Below are 19,701 nucleotides of genomic sequence, written 5' to 3'. Positions count from 1 at the left end.
TCACAGTCTAGCCTTCAGCAGTCTCGTGAGATTCTCAGGGTATCTCCAGGGATGTTGGAAATGGAAACAGGAGCAGAAATTTCCACAATTTGCATGTTTGCCTGAGGTCAGGAACACAAGCAAAGACAAGCAGCACTCGCTGTCACTTTTTTTGTTGGTCCGTGAATGTTGCATTTTAACAATGAGATTTATGTACCACCATTCGTCACAAGATCGCAGGGTGGTTCACAAGACAAAAATACAAGCAAAAATAAAAATAGTTAAAACAAAAACAACAACCCCCCTCCCAAGAAATTATAACGTTTTCTGAATTGTCCTGTTTCCCTTCCACCAAAATGCAATGGAGTTAATTACGTGATTAATTGCATTCGTTTTGGCCACAGCAGCTAGCGAGATAAGTGACATCGTTTGGGCAGAAGCCAAACTGCAATGGAACAGAAACAGCGCTGATTGCAACCAACGTAGGTTGGGGTGGAAATTGCTGCCTCTGTACATCCCTAGAGACCTCTCTTGGCGACAGTATACAACGCTGGTTCAGAGAAACTTACCTAGGCAGTCAAGGCTATCTTTGTCCCTTCTTGAAATAGGTGCTTGGCTAAAGGGGGGACTGCATGAAGAGAAAGAGGTGCATTAGACCCAGTGAAAACAGGGCCCTGGTCTTCAGCATCATTTATTCTAATACAGTGGTGCCCCGCAAGACGAATGCCTCGCAAGACGGAAAACTCGCTAGACGAAAGAGTTTTCCGTTTTGGAGGTACTTCGCTAGACGAATTTCCTATGGGCTTGCTTCGCAAGGCGACAATGTCTTGCGAGTTCCTGCGGGGGTTTTTTTTCCTTCCCCCCCTTTTTCTAAGCCGCTAAGCCGCTTATCAGCTGATCCGATCAGCAGATAAGCCGCTAAAAGCCGCTAATAGCGCTAATCCGCTAATCCGTCAATGGGCTTGCTTCGCAAGACGAAAAAACCGCTAGACGAAGAGAATCACAGAACGGATTCTTTTCGTCTTGCGAGGCACCACTGTACAACTATCGCCAAAACAATAGTAAAGCTTTGCATTTATATTGCGCTTTTATTGTAACCCAAACCTCATGGCTTCCAAATGTTTTGGACTATATAACTCACATCATCCCTGACCACTGGTCACACTGGCTGGGGACAATGGGAGCTGTAGTCAATAACATCTGGAAAAACACTGCCTGAGAGCAGGGGTCTCCAACATTTTTAGGGCCCAGGGCAAATCTGGAAATCTATGAAACTGTTGTGGGTACGTCAAATATATATATATGTACCCATTTCATAGAATCATAGAATCATAGAGTTGGAAGAGACCACAAGGGCCATCGAGTCCAACCCCCTGCCAAGCAGGAAACACCATCAGAGCACTCCTGACATATGGTTGTCAAGCCTCTGCTTAAAGACCTCCAAAGTAGGAGACTCCACCACACTCCTTGGCAGCAAATTCCACTGTCAAACAGCTCTTACTGTCAGGAAGTTCTTCCTAATGTTTAGGTGGAATCTTCTTTCTTGTAGTTTGGATCCATTGCTCCGTGTCCGCTTCTCTGGAGCAGCAGAAAACAACCTTTCTCCCTCCTCTATGTGACATCTTTTTATATATTTGAACATGGCTATCATATCACCCCTTAACCTCCTCTTCTCCAGGCTAAACATGCCCAGCTCCCTTAGCCGTTCCTCATAAGGCATCGTTTCCAGGCCTTTGACCATTTTGGTTGCCCTCCTCTGGACACGTTCCAGTTTGTCAGTGTCCTTCTTGAACTGTGGTGCCCAGAACTGGACACAGTACTCCAGGTGAGGTCTGACCAGAGCAGAATACAGTGGCACTATTACTTCCCTTGATCTAGATGCTATACTCCTATTGATTTCAGAGAAGGAAAGCTGGTGATGCTCGCCAAACATTGCCATGCACACTTCAAACAGGACCGCAATACCTCAAGGACCGCCTCTTCCCATATGAACCTACCTGGACCCTGAGATTATGTTCTGAGGTCCTTTTTCACGTGCCTCCTCCTTGAGAGGTCCAGAGGGTGGCAACAGGGCCTTCCCTGCAGTGGCTCCCCATCTATGGAATGCTCCCCCCAGGGAAATTCGACTGGCGCCTTCATTATACACCTTTAGGCACCAGGCAAAAATGTTCCTTTTAAACCAGGCCTTTGGTATTGACATCCAACACCCTTTTAGAATGTGGCTTTTTTTTGGGGGGGGGGGATATTGGGTTACTGCTTTTGGTTTGATTTTGTATGTTGTGGTCTTGTTGTAAACCACCCTGAGACCTCTGGGTATAGGGTGGTGTACAAGTTGAATAAATAAGTAGTAATAATAATAATAATAACCAGACTAAAAAGGAGGTAACAGCCTCACCCAACAGGCAACCCCCAACTATACAAGAAGCCCCAAAGAAACAAAAACATCTGGAAGGAGCAGGAGGCCTTGACAGGAGCCAGGGCAGGTGTTTGAGGGCCTTGTGTGAGTCTCACAAGTGCAACTTTGTGGACCCCAAATTTGGAAAGCGTTTGAACCAATTCACGCACGACAGACTTGCAAGGCAGGCCAGCGATGCCATTTTGCCGTTCACACGGCAGTTTCCGCTGACCAGCCCTTAGAGGAGGCAACCGTACTTCTCCCTCACCTCCTGGTAGCAACTAATGAAGCTAAATGGTGAATCCTGGCCTGTAGCGCTTTCTCACACCCCGAGAGCAAAAGCCAATTAAGTGTAGTGCGGGGAAACGGGAGAGAACAAATGTGATGACGTCCTGGCACATGTTTCTTTTACTGGACGTTGCCAGTTACAGATAGGTAGCCATGTTGGTCTGCCATAGTCAAAATAAAAAAATTCCTTCCAGTAGCACCTTAAAGACCAACTAAGTTAGTTCTTGGTATGAGCTTTCGTGTGCATGCACACTTCTTCAGATACACTGAAACAGAAGTTGCCAGATCCTTCTATATAGTGAGAAGGTGGGGAGGGGTATTACTCAGAAGGGTGGTGGGAATGGGAGATTGGCAGATAGCTGAGATGAGCCTGTTGACGACTCTTAACGACTGTAATAGGTCTTACAGGAAAAGGCAAGGGGTGAGAAGGTGAGAAATGGCTTAGTCATGTATAATGAGATAAGAATCCAATGTCTCTGTTCAGACCAGGTCTCTCCATGGTTTTAAGTTTGGTAATGAGTTGCCAATCTCCCATTCCCACCACCCTTCTGAGTAATACCCCTCCCCACCTTCTCACTATATAGAAGGATCTGGCAACTTCTGTTTCAGTGTATCTGAAGAAGTGTGCATGCACACGAAAGCTCATACCAAGAACTAACTTAGTTGGTCTTTAAGGTGCTACTGGAAGGAATTTTTTTATTTGGACATTGCCAGGGAGACCTAGGGGGGAGATGAGGGTCAGTGGTAGCCATACGTCTCCTGTAACAGTCAGTGAGGGCCGTAGGCCACCCAATTTGTTCACAGCTAAGGTGGCATCTGAGGTGGAGACCTCTCAGCTCATGTTCTTCATCACTAGAGAAACTACCAGAGACCCATCTTGAGTGCTTGTGGAGGTGAACTGGGCCTTCTAGAGTATCCAGTTCCCTGCTAAGTGTGCAGGAAAACTTGAGGCAGACGGTCTTCCCCAAAAGATGGTCCTCTGCAGCTTCTGCTTGAAGACCTCCAGTGATGGTGAGAACCTTCTAGGCTCTCCTCCCATCTTGCCACCTGCTGGACATCATCCAGACTATGACCTCAAGGACCATGTGGGCAGATATGGACACAGGCAGCCCCTTCAGGTATCTTGGTCCCCTAGCCGTAAAGACGACCATATCTGGCTTACCTATCTCCAGACCTATCCAGCGACTGACAGCTTGACGAGAGCGAGTCGTTTGGGCTGATGAACGGCTCCAGCAACTTTTTGAGAGGAAAGGAGGACAGAAAGCAGGAGAGAGAGAGAGAGAGAAAGAGACAGAGAAAGACTCATAAATTTTTAAAGAAACAATGAAAGCTCCCTCTTTTTTTGGCATCGAGACGTACACAGCACATCTGTGCTCGGCTTCTGCCAAAACTCACCCGGAGCGATTTTGTATCTCGCTGTTGTCATGTTAAAAATATGAGAAAGGTCGCAATAGCATCACGGAACGAAAAGACCTCACCTTGCCAATGAGAGCAGCCGCCGGGGGCTTAGTAGGAAAATGGGGCGCTCTCTAGGAAGCCTGCAAGGAGATCAGGACTGCAACAAACCTCTCCCCATTTGCGATTCCTAGCAACTGGTTTTCAGAGGGACGGTGTTTCCCATACAGTGGTACATTGGGTTACATATGCTTCAGGTTACATACGCTTCAGGTTACAGACTCCACAAAGCCAGAAATAGTGCTTCAGGTTAAAAACTTTGCTTCAGGATGAGAACAGAAATCGTGCTCCGGCAGCACGACGGCAGCAGGAGGCCCCATTAGCTAAAGTGGTGCTTCAGGTTAAGAACAGTTTCAGTTTAAGTACGGACCTCCGGAACGAATTAAGTACTTAACCCAAGGTACCACTGTAGTGCAGGGACCATGGTATAATGCTCCAGCCTTTCAGTTAAGTAGTACAGTGGTACCTCGGGTTAAGTACTTAATTCATTCCAGAGGTCCGTTCTTAACCTGAAACTGTTCTTAACCTGAAGCACCACTTTAGCTAATGGGGCCTCCCGCTGCCGGAGCACAATTTCTGTTCTCATCCTGAAGCAAAGTTCTTAACCTGAAGCACTATTTCTGGGTTAGCGGAGTCTGTAACCTGAAGCGTATGTAACCTGAGTTACCACTATACGGTGAAGCTTGTGCCAGGGGGCATGCGAATCAGGAGTCGCTGCTTTGCATGCAGAAGGTCCTGGGTTCGGTTCCTGCTATCTCCAGGTAGGGCTGTCATGGGGTAGCTCCCTGCCTGAAATCCTAGAGTGCCACTTCGAATCAGTGCAGACTATAGTGAGCTGTGAGGCCCAATGGTCTGATTCGGTTTCCTGTGTTCCTGGGTGGAGGGGCAATTAACAGTAGGCCAGCTTCAGTCTAGCCCAGGGGTCAGCAAACTTTTTCAGCAGGGGGCCGGTCCACTGTCCCTCAGACCTTGTGGGGGGCCGGACTATATTTTGGGGAGGGGGGAATGAACGAATTCCTATGCCCCACAAATAACTCAGAGATGCATTTTAAATAAAATGCTCATGTAAAAACACGCTGATTCCTGGACTGTCCGTGGGCCGGATTTAGAAGGCGATTGGGCTGGATCCGGCCCCCAGGCCTTAGGTTGCCTACGTGTGGTCTAGCCAGAGTGATGTGCCATAGGAACCCCTGCTACCCCTGGATCTGGAAAGTCAGGTAATGCGAAAGGGCCAATTGGGCACTACTGGAGGATATTAAGACTTGCAGACCGGCTGAGTTGAATAGGATCCAAAATACAGCAGTCTGATTGGTCCTAGAACAATGGGATTCAGAATGCAGCAGTCTGATTGGTCCTAGAACAATAGGATTCAGAATGCAGCAGTCTGATTGGTCCTAGAACAAGGCAGCAGTATGATTGGTCCGCAGGAGCCACCCAATCCAGCTCCAGGTGGAAGTGAATTCACAACCTGATTGGCCTACAGAAGAATCCCGGAATTAGCCAATCACGTGCAGCCCATTGTGTAAATAATGTATATAAAGCAGATATTTGGGGGGAACATTCATTCCTCCTCGCCACTATGAGCTGAATAAAGAGCATGAAATCCACACTCGACTCCGAGTATATTTCACCGGCCGACTTCCTTCAGTCTGGGCAAATTGTCCCTGTCCACCTCTCTCCCTCCCCCCCCCCCCGAAAAAAGCTAGCTGACTTTCTGTATTGTGGTACAACTCCAACATGAAGAATTAGTCTGTGATATGTTCCTTCCTGGACCATACCATTTCAGGATGCAGTCCAGGAAACCATGGGATTTGAATGCTCCCCCAAGCCACCTCCCTGCATGTGGAAGGCTGGCAGTTCAGGGAAAAAGAGACTCTGAAATGATCTTCCTTGCCAGGCTAGGTGTCCAAGTGCAAGGCTTTTGGAACAACCATCATAATTATGATGATTTGGGGCAGCACATTTGCTGAGGCAACCCTTCACTTGAACTGGTCCAGAAGGAGCTGTGCCACATAATAAAATTGGTTCCAAGCAACCTAACCTAAGGAAAAGTCATTGTATTTTTCGCTCTATAAGACGCACCAGACCATAAGGCGCACCTAGTTTTCGGAGGAGGAAAGCAAGAAAAAAATATTCTGAATCCCAAAGGCCAGAACAGCAAGAGGGATCGCTGCGCAACGCTCCCTCTCACTGTTCCGGCTTCTGGGATAGCTGCACAGCCGGCATTCGCTCCATAAGATGCACACATATTTCCCCTTACTTTTTAGGAGGGAAAAAGTGTGTCTTATAGAGCAAAATATACCGTAGGTTGGAGAGCAGCATGAGAGTGCTTCAGCCTTGGGCATCCCCACATGTTGTCGGACTACAACTCCCATCAACGACAGGCCGTTACCCAATAGTCTGTGTTGACGGAGACACATGGTTGAGCACCTCCATTAGGAAGAATCCCAGGAGGTCACAGAAAAAGCCCCCAAAGGCTTTGTTTTGCAAGGGGCACCCATTCACTTTTTGCCATCTGACACCCTTCCCCAAACAAAGACAGGCAAGGCAATTGCTTCCAGGCTTTAGCTTACGTTTTGGTCCATCATCTCGGGGATGAACTCCCCTTCGCTGTTGATGCTGGTGTAGGAACCCTGGCGGGCAATCTGCTGCTGCTCTTCGGGGACGCTCCCGGGGGGCGGAGAACTGCGGCCGGTGTGCAGGGAGCCTGCAAAACAGAGAAAGGCCCAGGGATTCAAGTGCAAGTCCCAGTAGCCTGCAAAGGCGAGCGACTCTGTAATGCTGTGGCACTTGAGAGTCCTGTTTTTAACTGGATATGTTGGAGAAGGGACCTGGGATCTTCTGCAAGTGTTTTCCCGCGGATCAAAAGGGGTTTCCCGGTTATCAGCAGAGAAGGGGCAGGGGGGCAATGCTAAGAGCAAACATCTCCACACAAAATGGCAGCTGTTAAGTTGTGGGTGAACATCTCAGACGACACAGCGATTCTCCAAACAGCTCTTGTTTATTCACAGGCCAGAACAGAACTGAATTGAAGGGTTCAGCCAGCCTGCTTATATAGAGCTCCACTACAACGCAACAGTAACCACTTTCTGTAACTATCCAATCACTGAACATCACTTTCAATCTCTTATTTGCATATGTGGACCTGAGTGAAAACTATCTACAGTATCCCCCTGCTGGCCCAGGGTGAGAAATTCAGTACATAACAGCAGCAATGGAAGCCTTCCCTCTTGGATCGCAGCAACACTGCAACCACAGAGCAGAGCGGGCTGCGTTGGGTGGGTACAAGTCCACACTTGGCCACCATGTTTGTGATCTATATCAGAGAGCAACACACAGGGATGTGTTGATGCTTGCTATTAGCACTAGGCTGTATTGCTATGCGCAATACGGTCCTGCTGTTTTGGCTTCCCACACCCATTGCTGGGGGGGAGGATTTGAATGGTTTTATGTTACTTAGACAGCATCTTAAAAAGCAGAGACACCACCTTGCCAACAAAGGCACGTATAGTCAAAGCTTTGGTTTTCCCAGTAGTGATATATGGAAGCAAGAGCTGGACCATAAAAAAGGCTGATCGCCGAAGAATGGATGCTTTTGAATTCTGGTGCTGGAGGAGACTCTTGAGAGTCCCATGGACTGCAAGAAGATCAAACCTCTCCATTCTGAAGGAAATCAGCCCTGAGTGCTCACTGGAAGGACAGATCGTGAAGCTGAGGCTCCAATACTTTGGCCACCTCATGAGAAGAGAAGACTCCCTGGAAAAGACCCTGATGTTGGGAAAGATGGAGGGCACAAGGAGAAGGGGACGACAGAGGACGAGATGGTTGGACATTGTTCTCGAAGCTACCAGCATGAGTTTGACCAAACTGCGGGAGGCAGTGGAAGACAGGAGTGCCTGGTGTGCTCTGGTCCATGGGGTCACAAAGAGTCAGACACGACTAAACAACAACATGTTACTTATGCAACTGTAAAATGAAATGAAATGAAATGAAATGAAATGAAATGGATGGAGGCCACACCAAAACAGGTCAACAATCATCACCCTGATTCTTCCTCACAGGGTTGTTGTGAGGATAAAACAGGAGGGGGAGAGGGGGCCAATGTATGCCCCCCATGAGATCCTTAGAGATCTAGGAATCTAATCCTCTGCTGCTTGGCTTTCTCCCGCCCTTCATTTCTTTCAAAGGAGAGGCTTAAGGGGCAGGGAGAGAGAGAGACAGTGTGGAGCAGTGGTTAAAGTGTCAGACCTGGGAGACCAGGGTTCAAATCTCCACCCGACCACAAAGCTCACCGGGTGCAACCTTCGGCCACTCACTCCGTTTTCTCTGCCTAACCTGCCATGTTGTTTAAGCGAGTTAAATGAGGAAGTCGAAGAATTGGAAGAAACAAGATTTACCAACTATTGAAGAATGGAAGATGAAGATGATGGACTATATGGAACTTGCCAAACTGACTGGGAGACTCCGAGACCAGAGAGAGAGAAGAGAGAAGAGACGGTGGAAGAAAATTGGAAGAAGTTTAAAGGATATTTGAAAAAATATGTTAATATTTAAATTCTAGAATAGCTTTGGAAGTGGATATAGGCTGTAGGGTTAGAAGTAGAAGATAGTGTATTTTAAAACAGTATTATTTGAAAGTGATAAAATGTGAAGATTTTTATGGTAAAAGTAAGTGTGATAAAAAATGGTTAAAAATTATGATATATGTCAACTGCTAAAGATGAGGTAAAATGAAAATCAGACAGGGGGGACTTGGGGAAGCTCACCTAACAATGTTTAGAAAAAATAAGGGTAAGACAAGAATTTGTTTGTCTTTTTTTCTGTTTGTGTTGTGTTTTTTAATTGTGTTATAAAATGAATAAAAAAATGGGGGTGGGATGAGGAAGGGGGAGAAACCAGTTCTGCCCCCTCAGAGCTCCATGGAGAACAACACAGGATATAAAAGCAATAAACACATTAAGTCAGTGAATGAGATAGGGGCAGAGAAATATGCTGGGTTCTCCCACGCTCCAGGTTATTAAAAAGTACAGCATGTCCCATGAAGAGAGATGCCATTCCAGGCTGGCAGGCCCTGGGGCCTTTCAATGTCCTTTTCCACTCCGTTATTTTACAGCCAGATCCACTGTGACCTCGCTTGGCTGTTTCCAAAAAAGCAGGGGTGGTGCTTTGTGTGTGTGTGTGTGCGCGCGTGTGTGTGTTTTGCCTGGCTCCCTTCTCGCTGCTTCCTCACCACATCCAAAAGCTGCTCATCGGAAAAATGCCACAGTCTTGGCGTCATTCCTTGCAGAGATCCAGCGAGGCGAAGGAAAGGCTCCGTTATAAGGATCCTGAACGGCCGCCGGCCATTCAGGGCGTCAACAACAGCAGTGCCACCCAAAGCAGGGCACCTCATCTGACCCCGGACCGCGGAGGGCACAACGAGTGTGCCCGGTGCCACACTTTGTGGGGCTCTGGGGTCTCGAACCAGGAACTCACGGGGCTCGGCAGCATGCGCCACCATGGACGTTTGCCACAAGAGGGAGCCGTGCCATACCTCGCAGCCATTATCCTTGGGTCTCAGCCGCCATCTACACAGCCGATGGCCCTGCAGCCGGGCTCTGTGTGACCGAGCCCCAAGTGACCCCTTAAAATCTGACTGCAAGTACGGATGCACCCAAACAGGAGGCTGGATCCTGCCCCCGGTATACAGAAGACTATGAATGTAATCTAGTAATAGCTCCACCTGAGCAAACAATACAGTATTGGCCTGAATATAAGCCTCACTTTCTTTCTGTTTCCAAATTCCGTCAGCGAAATGTTAAAGCGTGGCTTAAATTATAATTATAAAGCGTGGCTTAAATTATATTCGGGCCAATACGGTATTTGTACACATGCGCACACATTGAGTATTGCACTTATCTTTTTTTCTTTTTAAAAACCTTACTGCAAAGGACCTGAAACTCTGCTGTAAGACAGGCAAATTCTGCTTTTCATTTCAAGAGTCGTTTTTCTTCCAAGAGACTGCTATCCAAACTTGAGCTCTATCTCTGCCTGCCCCCTCCCCCGCTCCTTATAATCATAAGGACCAGAAAGTTGCTTTGTTTAAAGGAAACGAAGTTTTTATTTTCAGTATTTCCTGTCTTGGGGGGCCTACACCGCAGCCATGAAAGTTTTCCATTCCACCCAAGCATGCCATAATAATAATAATAATAATAATAATAATAATAATAATAATAATTGCACTTATCGCCATAGTGATTTATTTAGGACAACTCAGTAAAATCCAGGCTTTGGCCTCCGTAATAATAAATAATGAAGCAGCCCCATAAACCCTGTGTTGAGCATCGGTTGTCCCCATTACAGAAGGACAGGAAGTTTATGGGTTCTGCCAGCAACAAACTTGCATCAGTTCCAAATTCCATTGGGTTATTGGTGTTTGTGTGTGGCAGGGAAAACAGGCTGGCAATCCAAAGGGAGAAAAAAAAATATTGTTAACTTTGTTCGAGTACAAGAAGCATCTGCAGTGACTCGATGTAACAGCACATTTTGTTTCAGAAGGAACCATCCCAGAATTCTGGGCACCGTCTCAATGGCAACGTCGAGGGAGGAAAGCTTTGACAACAAAACAGAAATTATAGGCCCCTGGTTTGTGTCAGCAACTGGGGGAATGTGTGGCAACCTACCCGCTCTTCTCCAGCAAAAGACCGGGGCATTTGGTGGTAGCAGCTACAGGAAAAAGAGCAAGTTGCCTCAAGGCATAGCTTGTCGGTTGGACAACCGGATGGGGTCAAATCTGAAGACCTTGAGAACAGAGCTGATAGATCAGGCCCAACGCCTATTTAGTCCAGCACCCTCTTGTGACAGTGGCCAGAAAGATGCATATGGGAAACCTGTAAACAGGCCAAGAATGCACCAGCACCTGTGCTCCCAGAAACCAGTATTCATATACTTCTGACAGTGACGATAGATTTATCTAATCAGATAAATCTCCGGCTGTTATGTACTGAAGTTCTCACCCTGAGCCAGCAGGGGGATACTGTAGATAGTTTTTACTCAGGTCCACATATGCAAATAAGGGATTGAAAGTGACGTTCAGTGATTGGATAGTTACAGAAAGTTGTTACAGTTACATTGTACTGGAGCTCTATATAAGCAGGCTGGCTGAACCCTTCAGTTCAGTTCTGTTCTGACCTGTGAATAAACAAGAGCTGTTTGGAGAATCGCTGTGTCGTCTGATATGTTCACCCACAACTTAACACCGGCCATATACCCCTGCCAGGCGACTGTGCTCATCATATCGGGCACTGCTGAGAGTGTTGAATGATGAGAAATGTGCTTAGCTTGCGCTAGAAACCGGGCTTTTAGTGTTTTGGCTCCAGCCCCCTGGAATCAGTTGGTTCTTGAAATTAGACAGGGAAATCCATCACTAAGGCACTGTTACTGCATCAATGGCATGTTGCAGAATACACTTGGGGGGCACTTTGGGACTGGAGCGGCCCCCTGTTTTCGGATGCGGAAAGGTGGCTGTCACTGCCCTGGCAGACCCTGTGGGAGAAAGAGAAGCCGCGTTTCACCAACCTGTGGAATGCTTCCGTGTCCTCTCTGCATCTTTGTACAGCGACCCCAAGATATCTCCCATCGATTTGGAGATCCTCATCTCATGCTGCTTGCTGTTGTTGGGTTGCAGAGACTACGGGAGGTACGCGAAGAGAGAGTTGTTAGGTTTCAGTCTCCTCCGCAGGGAGGAATGCTTAAAATATTCCAGGCATTTTCAGTCTGCCTGCTCAGGAACATATCACTGTACCCTAATCTGTAGTGGCTGGTGCCCATGGGAAGTGATAGGGCAGAAATCAGGGAGCCCAACAGTAGGGGGCGCCAGAGCCAATGACAGGCAGAGCCAATTGATTCATTCTCCAGTGAAGGAGAATCCACCACTTTCCAATGTCAGCTGTTCCACCGTCGAACAGCTCCTACTGTCAGAAGGTTCTTCCTGCCTGATGTTTTATCAGAGCCTCCTTTCTTGTAACTTGAACCCATGTAGTTAGACTCCAACTCCCACTGTCTCTGACGGAGGGCAGAAGGAGGCTGTTGGGAAATGCTCCCTTTACTCTATGGTCTTCACTGGCCCCAAGGCTGGGGAGCCTGAGAGATATTGCTTTGTCGAAAGTGTCTCAGGAAGGCACATGAGGAGACTTGCTCTCCTGCCAGAAATGGTGTTTTCCAGCTTCAAAATACAATGGTACCCCGGAAGTTGAGCGGAATCCATTCTGGAAGTCTGTCTGACTTCCAAAACGTTCAAAAACCAAGGCGCAGTTTCCGATTGGCTGCAGGAAGCTTCGGTAGCCAATTGGAAGAGACGTTGGACGTTCAGATTCCAAAGAACGTTCAGGAACCGGAACACTCATTTCTGGCTTTTGCGGCGTTCAGGAGCCAAAACGTTCGAGTCGCAAGGCGTTTGTCAACCAAGGTACGACTGTAATGGCAAGGGGTGTGGGGTTGGACCCCAGGCAACCGTGGAAGGTGAGAGGGAGACAGAAAGATTTGGTTCTGGTGGGTGGGAACTATAGAGTGCAGGCTTGTGTGGAGAAATATCACACTACCACACAAAGTTCATGCCGTGGGGTATTGAATCTAGGGCAGGCACGTCCAACAGGTAGATTGTGATCTACCGGTAGATCACTGGACATCTGTGGAAGATCACTGGTAGATCACTGACTCCCCCCAAAGAAGCCAAGAACTTCGGCTGCCCCCCAATAAAACCTAAATATTTTAGCTCTGCAGCCCATAAAAAGCTCAACAATTTTGACCTGAACCCCCCAAAAGGGGGTAGATCACTGCCAGTTTTTAACTCTGTGAGTAGATCACAGTCTCTTGGCAGTTGGCCACCCCTGATCTAGGGAATCCAAAGGGAAATCTGTCTAGTTAAGCTGAAGAATTAATCGCAACAGCCTTTTTGCCAATTGGGAGCCCTTCAGATGTCTGGAACTACAACTCCCATCTGCCCCGGGCTGAAAAAGTCCCCACCACAACCACTCCCACCTCGGTCTAGGTGAATCCTTGGTCTGATCCTGCAAGGGAACACTTATCTCCTCATCCCAAATCCCAAATAGGCTGGGTTTTGCTTGAGGGCTGCTAGATGCTAACAGGATGGTAATTGCATCGTGCAGGGGTTGTTCAGACAGTGGGGTGAAAAATGGACTCCAAAGCAGAGCGAACAACCCCCCCCCCCAAATGACCAGATGCCAGTTCTAATGTGTCCCTTGCGACACATTCGCCACCCGATACATCATTAAAACACGCAAGAGCGTTTTGACTCCCTGGGACGAGAGCATCGCGTTTTGTAAAGGTAAAGGGACCCCTGACCATTAGGTCCAGTCGTGGCCGACTCTGGGGTTGCGGTGTTCATCTCGTTTTATTAGCCGAGGGAGCCGGCGTACAGCTTCCGGGTCATGTGGCCAGCATGACTAAGCCGCTTCTGGTGAACCAGAGCAGCACACGGAAACGCCGTTTACCTTCCCACCAGAGCGGTACCTATTTATCTACTTGCACTTTGATGTGCTTTCGAAATGCTAGGTTGGCAGGAGCAGGGACTGAGCAACGGGAGCTCACCCCGTCGTGGGGATTCGAACCGCCGACCTTCTGATTCGCAAGTTCTAGGCTCTGTGGTTTAACTCACAGCGCCACCCACGTCCCCATCATGTTTTGCTTTGTACACAAATGGAAGGAGGAAGGGGGTGGTTGGGGAAAGCGCAGCCGCTCTCTCACGTTTGTTTTCTTTGCCGTTTTCACAAACACTTTTAGGCTCTTCAGAGAAGGGCTGAGGTCCAAGTGTTCCACTGCCCGGTCCAAGTCTTCCTGGGATTTCAGGGGAATCAGGAGCTGGGAAAAGATTGAACAAACACCGTTGTTGCAGCTGAGGTACAAACAGAGGAAGCCAGAGAGCAGCCGGGGGCTTGGGAACTGGCGGGGAGGTGGGCAGTTGGACCCGGGGCACAGCAAAGGAACCCGAGGCCCCCGGCAGAAAATAGCAGCCAAACATCTGGGGGCTTTGACCTTTTCTTCCAAGATAGCACCCCCCCCGGAGGAATGGGATAAAAGTTATCAAAACAACAGCCTGCGAAAGGGAAGGTGCAGAAGCGCCGCTGGCTCTGCTGGAGGGAAGACCTGTGTGGAAAAAGTAAATAAAACACTCCGGAGACTTGGATCCGACTTGCAAAATGCTACCCACCAAGAGAGGGACACATAAACTGCAAACGCGGCATCCCGCTGCTCTTGCGTAGTTTGTCGGTTTAAAAACAAGACAGGCGTGCTTCTTAAAGGCAGCCACTTCTGAATGCTGGGCTGCAGGGAGAGAACTCTTAGCATGCCCAGAGAATTAAACTGGTTATTGAATTCATCAGATAATTACAGGTTTCCCTGCAAGCCCTGAGTGTCTAACCACCAAGGAAGCTGTTCGTTGTGTCTCTGCATGATTCCCTGTTCTCGTTTTTGTTTCGTTCCAGGTTTGTTCAGACGAGTGACTGATTTAGAAAGGGGAAAAAAGAAATGGGCTCCTCTGAGAGCAAGGTAGAAGAGTACTTATTTTGGATATAAAAGCTGCTCCAGTTTCAATTCAGAAAGCAGCGTGCTTTAGCTATCCGGTCGTGGAGGCACAGATTTCATTTGCGATTATTATTGTTAGGAAAACTTACATCTGTCTAAAATAAACACCGACGGCAGCTCACAATATAATTTAAAAGCAGATCTGTCCACAAAGAGGCAAAACTAACATGCAATTTAAAAACACCAGGGAGAGCAGCTAAAAATTTGTAGAGTGTAATAAAAACCACTGAGAATGGCCTCTCCAATGTCCCAGCCAATTGTATTTCTGCTGTTGAGACTGGGATTCGAATCAGGTCCTCTTTTGCACTTCCCAGACTAATATAAGGATCAGAACTTAATTAAAGAGAGGCCTCATAAATGTTCAGAATGTGAAGCCAGGCCTTTGGCTGATTGACATGCAATGCCCTTTTAAATGTGTTTGTGGGGGGGGGTATTGTTTTGCCTCTGGTTTTACTTTTATTACGTATTTTGTGTTCTTATTCTGCATTTTAATGTTGTGGAGCACCCTGTGATTTTCAGACGAAGAGCCGTATACAAATTTAATAAAGAAAGAGAACAACGGTTATCCTTAAGATTTCGCACTTCTTCATAATTTGCGATGAAGTTCTCTGCTCAAAAAAGGTACTGCGATGCTTTAAAATACATTTATAATTGTGTGGATGGAGATGATGTATGTTTTTAAGCATGTGTTTTGTAATAAAACATTTTTTAAAAAAAACAAATTGTGTGTGGGTTTCTTTTTTTTTTTTTTTTGAGAACAAAATCCACAGGTAATGCCAAAATGGGGCAGAACAGACTTATGAATATGCATATGTGAAAGTAGCATGAAGTTAGTTTTGTGAACAATGGGAATAATCCACCCATTCCAACTTTGTATTTGAACATTTCCCCACCTTTAATCAGTCTAGCCTGGAATTTGGACCTGAACTTTGGGGGCAGTTCCCTGGCAGTCCCCTAACCTCACCCCCCATCCTCCACCCCCAAACCTACACAGGCCTTCCAAAAAACTGCCTGTGCTTGGAATAAAATGTCCTACGGACTTAGGAGCCTCTCCACCAATGTTCCATGTGGTCCTGTGCCCGGTTATCGAGACGCCAAAAAAAGAGACACCTTGTTTGAAAACTTCTGCCTGCGGTCCTTTTGCCTAATTGCTTGTGTCTAGCAAGAAGGTTTTCTGCCTCGCTTGCCAACGAGGCTGCTCTTTACATGAAAGTTCCCTACCAGACACGGACCTAAATATAGACACACGTAAACCAGAGAGAGAGAGAGAGAGAGTTGGCAGGTTGCAGGCTCAGGAAATGGAGCAGAGCTTTCTTACAGCCGGTAAAACTGAACAGCTAAGTTAATGAGCCAGGGCGCCTGTGGCAGGAGGAGAAGGGGGGGGGACACGATTTGCCGAGTGCTGATTCATCACCTCGCTAAGCTTCTCAAGGTTTGAGCCTGTGAGGGTGAAGAAGACAGGTGTAGGATATTAAGAATGGTGGAGGTGTCCTGGCCATCGTGCTGCAGCTCCCATGCAAAAACACATGTTTTTAATCCTGAGAGTAAGAAAGAAAGCAGGTTGCGGGGAGTTCCGCAGGTTTCCAAGCGAGATTTACATTGAACTGGGGGGAGGGTTGCTGGGGAGCGGGGAGCCTACCTGAGATAACAATAAAAGCACCTTGAAAACAATTTGGATTAGATGATGCAACTCTATCGACAATTCCAGCACAGATGCAAACAGGGGAAGATCTCCACATAACGATTAAAGGTAAAGGTCCCCCTGACTGTTAGGTCCAGTCGCAGACAACTCTGGGGTTGTGGTGCTCATCTTGCTCTATAGGCTGAGGGAGCCGGCGTCCAGCTTCCGGGTCATGTGGCCAGCATGACTAAGTCACTTCTGGTGAAACCAGAGTAGCGCACAGAAACACCGTTTACCTTCCCGCCGGAGCGGTACCTATTTATCTACTTGCACTTTGATGTGCTTTCGAACTGCTAGGTGAGCAGGGGCTGGGACTGAACAACGGGAGCTCACCCCGTTGCAGGGATTCGAACCGCCGACCTTCTGATTGGCAAGCCCTAGGCTTTGTGGTTTAGACCACAGCGCCACCCGCGTAATGATTACTATTTATTAAGTTTCTGTAGATCCCAGGGCAGTTCACAATAGAAAGACACAAAAATACATACCGTAGTAACAAAGAAAAACAACACACACAATTTAAAAGGCCAGATAAGTTTAATGAGCCAAAAGCCTGGGAGAAGAGGAATGCCTTTGCCTGGTACCTAAAGCTACGTAACAAGGGTGTAAAATTATTATTATTTATTTTTTGTTCCTGTTCCTGTTCCTGTTGTTGTTATATTTATATCTTCCCATCTGGGTTTGTTGGAAGGTGCTGAAAGGACAGCAGAGGTAGAACTTGTCTAATATTTAAGGGGAAGGTGTCACAGTGCTAAATGCCCAATTGCTAAATTGTGCAGAAAGAGTCTCCTGTTCAGGTGGCATTTGCAAGCCTCTCCCCAAGCAGAAAGCAAAGCCAAAAGGTTGTGCTGCCCTGGTTGTGCTACATCAAAGCAGAATATGGCTCCTGTGGCTTCCATAAGAGCAATGGTTAATTAAGCAGTTTATAATTATTGTTTATTAATTTTGGTAGTTGCTCTTTATCCTGCCCAGGGCAACCCAAAGCAACCTGCAACCAAATTAATAGACCCATTAAATGTTAGGTGCAAGGAAAGCTTTGGCAGGGGTCATGAATGGCTGGGAAAAGCCTTTGCGCCCAGTTCTTAATTTATACTTAACAAGATATAAAATGTAAAAGGTAAAGGACCCCTGGATGTTGTTGTTTAGTCGTTTAGTCATGTCTGACTCTTCGTGACCCCATGGACCAGAGCACGCCAGGCACTCCTGTCTTCCACTGCCTCCCACAGTTTGGTCAAACTCATGCTGGTAGCTTCGAGAATACTCATGGCTGATTTCCTTCAGAATGGATAGGTTTGATCTTGCAGTCCTGGGTGGTTACGTCCAGTCAAAGGTGAGTATGGGGTTGTGGCATTAATCAGAGCGAGGGAGCCAGTGTTTGTCCACAGGCAGCTTTCTGGGTCATGTGGCCAGCAGGACTAAACTGCTTCTGGCGCAACGGGACGCCGTGATGGAAACCAGAGTGTACAGAAATGCCGTCTACCTTCCCGCTGCAGCAGTACCTATTTATCTACTTGCACTGGCAAATCTGGTCTGGGACCATAATAAATTTCATTTCATACTTGCACTGGGGTGTTTTTGAACTGCTAGGTTGGCAGAAGCTAGGACAGAGCAGCGGGAGTTCATCCCATCACACAGATTCAAACCACTGAACTTCTGATCGGCAAGCCCAAGAGGTTCAGTGGTTTAGACCACAGCGCCACCGACTCCCTAACAAGATGTATATACAGTTTAATTCAAAAAAACCAGCCAATAAGCTCTAGGGAAACTTTCTTAGTTTGCTGTAACCCGCCTTGCAGAGAGGAGGTTGTTTTAAGCACACACACATACAAGCAAGCAGAGAAACCAACCTCGTTGTTGGCGTATTGCAAGTCCATCATCTGCCCAAAAGCGTCCATGGCTTTCTGCAGAACTTCTTTGAACTTAACTGGCCTCTGGAACTGCATAATCCTGCAGGAAAATAATGGGCGTTTTGTTATTTAAAGCGTCGCTATGCCTCTGCTCAGTAATGTGGGGCAGCAGTACATTCTTCCATTGCTTTCACTTCTGAAAAGCAAATACACATAACAACATTGCATGCAATTAAATTAAACTCAATCAGTTTTAAACAAATTAGCATACTGTTAGTATGGGTTACTCCTTTTGGTTTTTAAGGATCCTGAAGGACAGGCAGTTTCTCTCTGTACGTGTGAAACAATTAAAGGAAGGGAGAATGACTATGGGCCTTATACGATTTAAGGAAGAACAATGACACACATCAGTCTTCATGCAGCCAGGGAAGGTAATAATAATAATAATAAAATCTTATTTATATCCCGCCCTCCCCAGCCAAAGCCAGGCTCGGAGCGGCTAACAACAGTAAAAATAGCACAATTTACATAAAACCACAGTCAGTTAATTAAAATACATTCTACCTTTTCTCTCCATCGTGGTCAAATTTGATCCTGGCATTCCGCAACTGAGGAACAAAAAGAGATAGAAACCCATTAGCTACAGAGCCAAAGCAGCGTAGTGGCAAAAAAACCTGGGCTACACAAGTCTGGAAGCCCCAGATCCAAATCTCCACTTTACGGTGCTCTCACTAGATGGTCTTAAGTGAGCCGACTTCGGCCTCAGTCTGGCTCCCCTCCATCTGCAAAATGGGGGGAATAATAGCAAGCTGCCCTGCAGGGTTGCTAAGAAGCTCCAAGGAGGAGGGTGTACACCAAACACTTTGAACGTTCTCTGAAGGAGGAATGGGGAACCTCTGGCCCCTTAGACAAAGCTTGACTAGAACTCCCATCAGCCTCTGCCAGAATGGCCAATGGTTAGAGATGAAGGGAACCACAGTCCAAGAAAGCCTAGAGGCCCAAAACAGAAGAAAACTGCTCTAGGTGTTGTTTGAGTCTAACCCTCCATTAGGAAAGGAGTATGACAAGGCTGTACACTGGTACCTCGGGTTACATACGCTTCAGGTTACAGACGCTTCAAGTTACAGACTCCGCTAACCCAGAAATAGTACCTCGGGTTAAGAACTTTGCTTCAGGATGAGAACAGAAATCGTGCTTCGGTGGCGCAGCGGCAGCAGGAGGCCCCATTAGCTAAAGTGGCGCTTCAGGTTAAGAACAGTTTCAGGTTAAGAACAGACCTCCAGAACGAATTAAGTTCTTAACCCGAGGTACCACTGTATATTGTCTCCCTGCTTATTTAACTTATATGCAGAATTCATCATGCAAAAGGCTGGGCTAGATGAATCCCAAGCCGGAATTAAGATTGCCAGAAGAAATATCAACAACCTCAGATATGCAGATGACACAACCTTGATGGCAGAAAGTGAAGAGGAATTAAA

General features: G+C 47.1%; 1 protein-coding gene across 2 annotated transcripts in view; it reads right to left on the bottom strand.

Moving 5' to 3' along the window:
• The window catches only part of LOC308569580 (mitogen-activated protein kinase kinase kinase 3-like), a 114,318-nt gene that overhangs the window by 17,653 nt on the left and 76,964 nt on the right, over positions 1 to 19,701 (bottom strand). For both annotated transcript variants that reach the window (XM_081163682.1, XM_081163683.1), the window contains exons 4-10: positions 18,788 to 18,831; positions 18,224 to 18,323; positions 13,862 to 13,975; positions 11,675 to 11,786; positions 6,691 to 6,824; positions 3,825 to 3,898; positions 549 to 607 (exon numbers count right to left, since the gene is read on the bottom strand). In XM_081163682.1, coding sequence (XP_081019808.1) covers positions 549 to 607; positions 3,825 to 3,898; positions 6,691 to 6,824; positions 11,675 to 11,786; positions 13,862 to 13,975; positions 18,224 to 18,323; positions 18,788 to 18,831 — 637 coding nt within the window. The remainder of the gene's footprint in view (positions 1 to 548; positions 608 to 3,824; positions 3,899 to 6,690; positions 6,825 to 11,674; positions 11,787 to 13,861; positions 13,976 to 18,223; positions 18,324 to 18,787; positions 18,832 to 19,701) is intronic.

The sequence above is a fragment of the Podarcis bocagei genome, assembly GCF_964188305.1.
Source record: "Podarcis bocagei genome assembly, chromosome: 12".
NCBI classification, from domain to species: Eukaryota; Metazoa; Chordata; class Lepidosauria; order Squamata; family Lacertidae; genus Podarcis; species Podarcis bocagei.
Note: the sequence above shows the minus strand (reverse complement) of the source record. Positions and strands in the feature narration are given on the sequence as shown.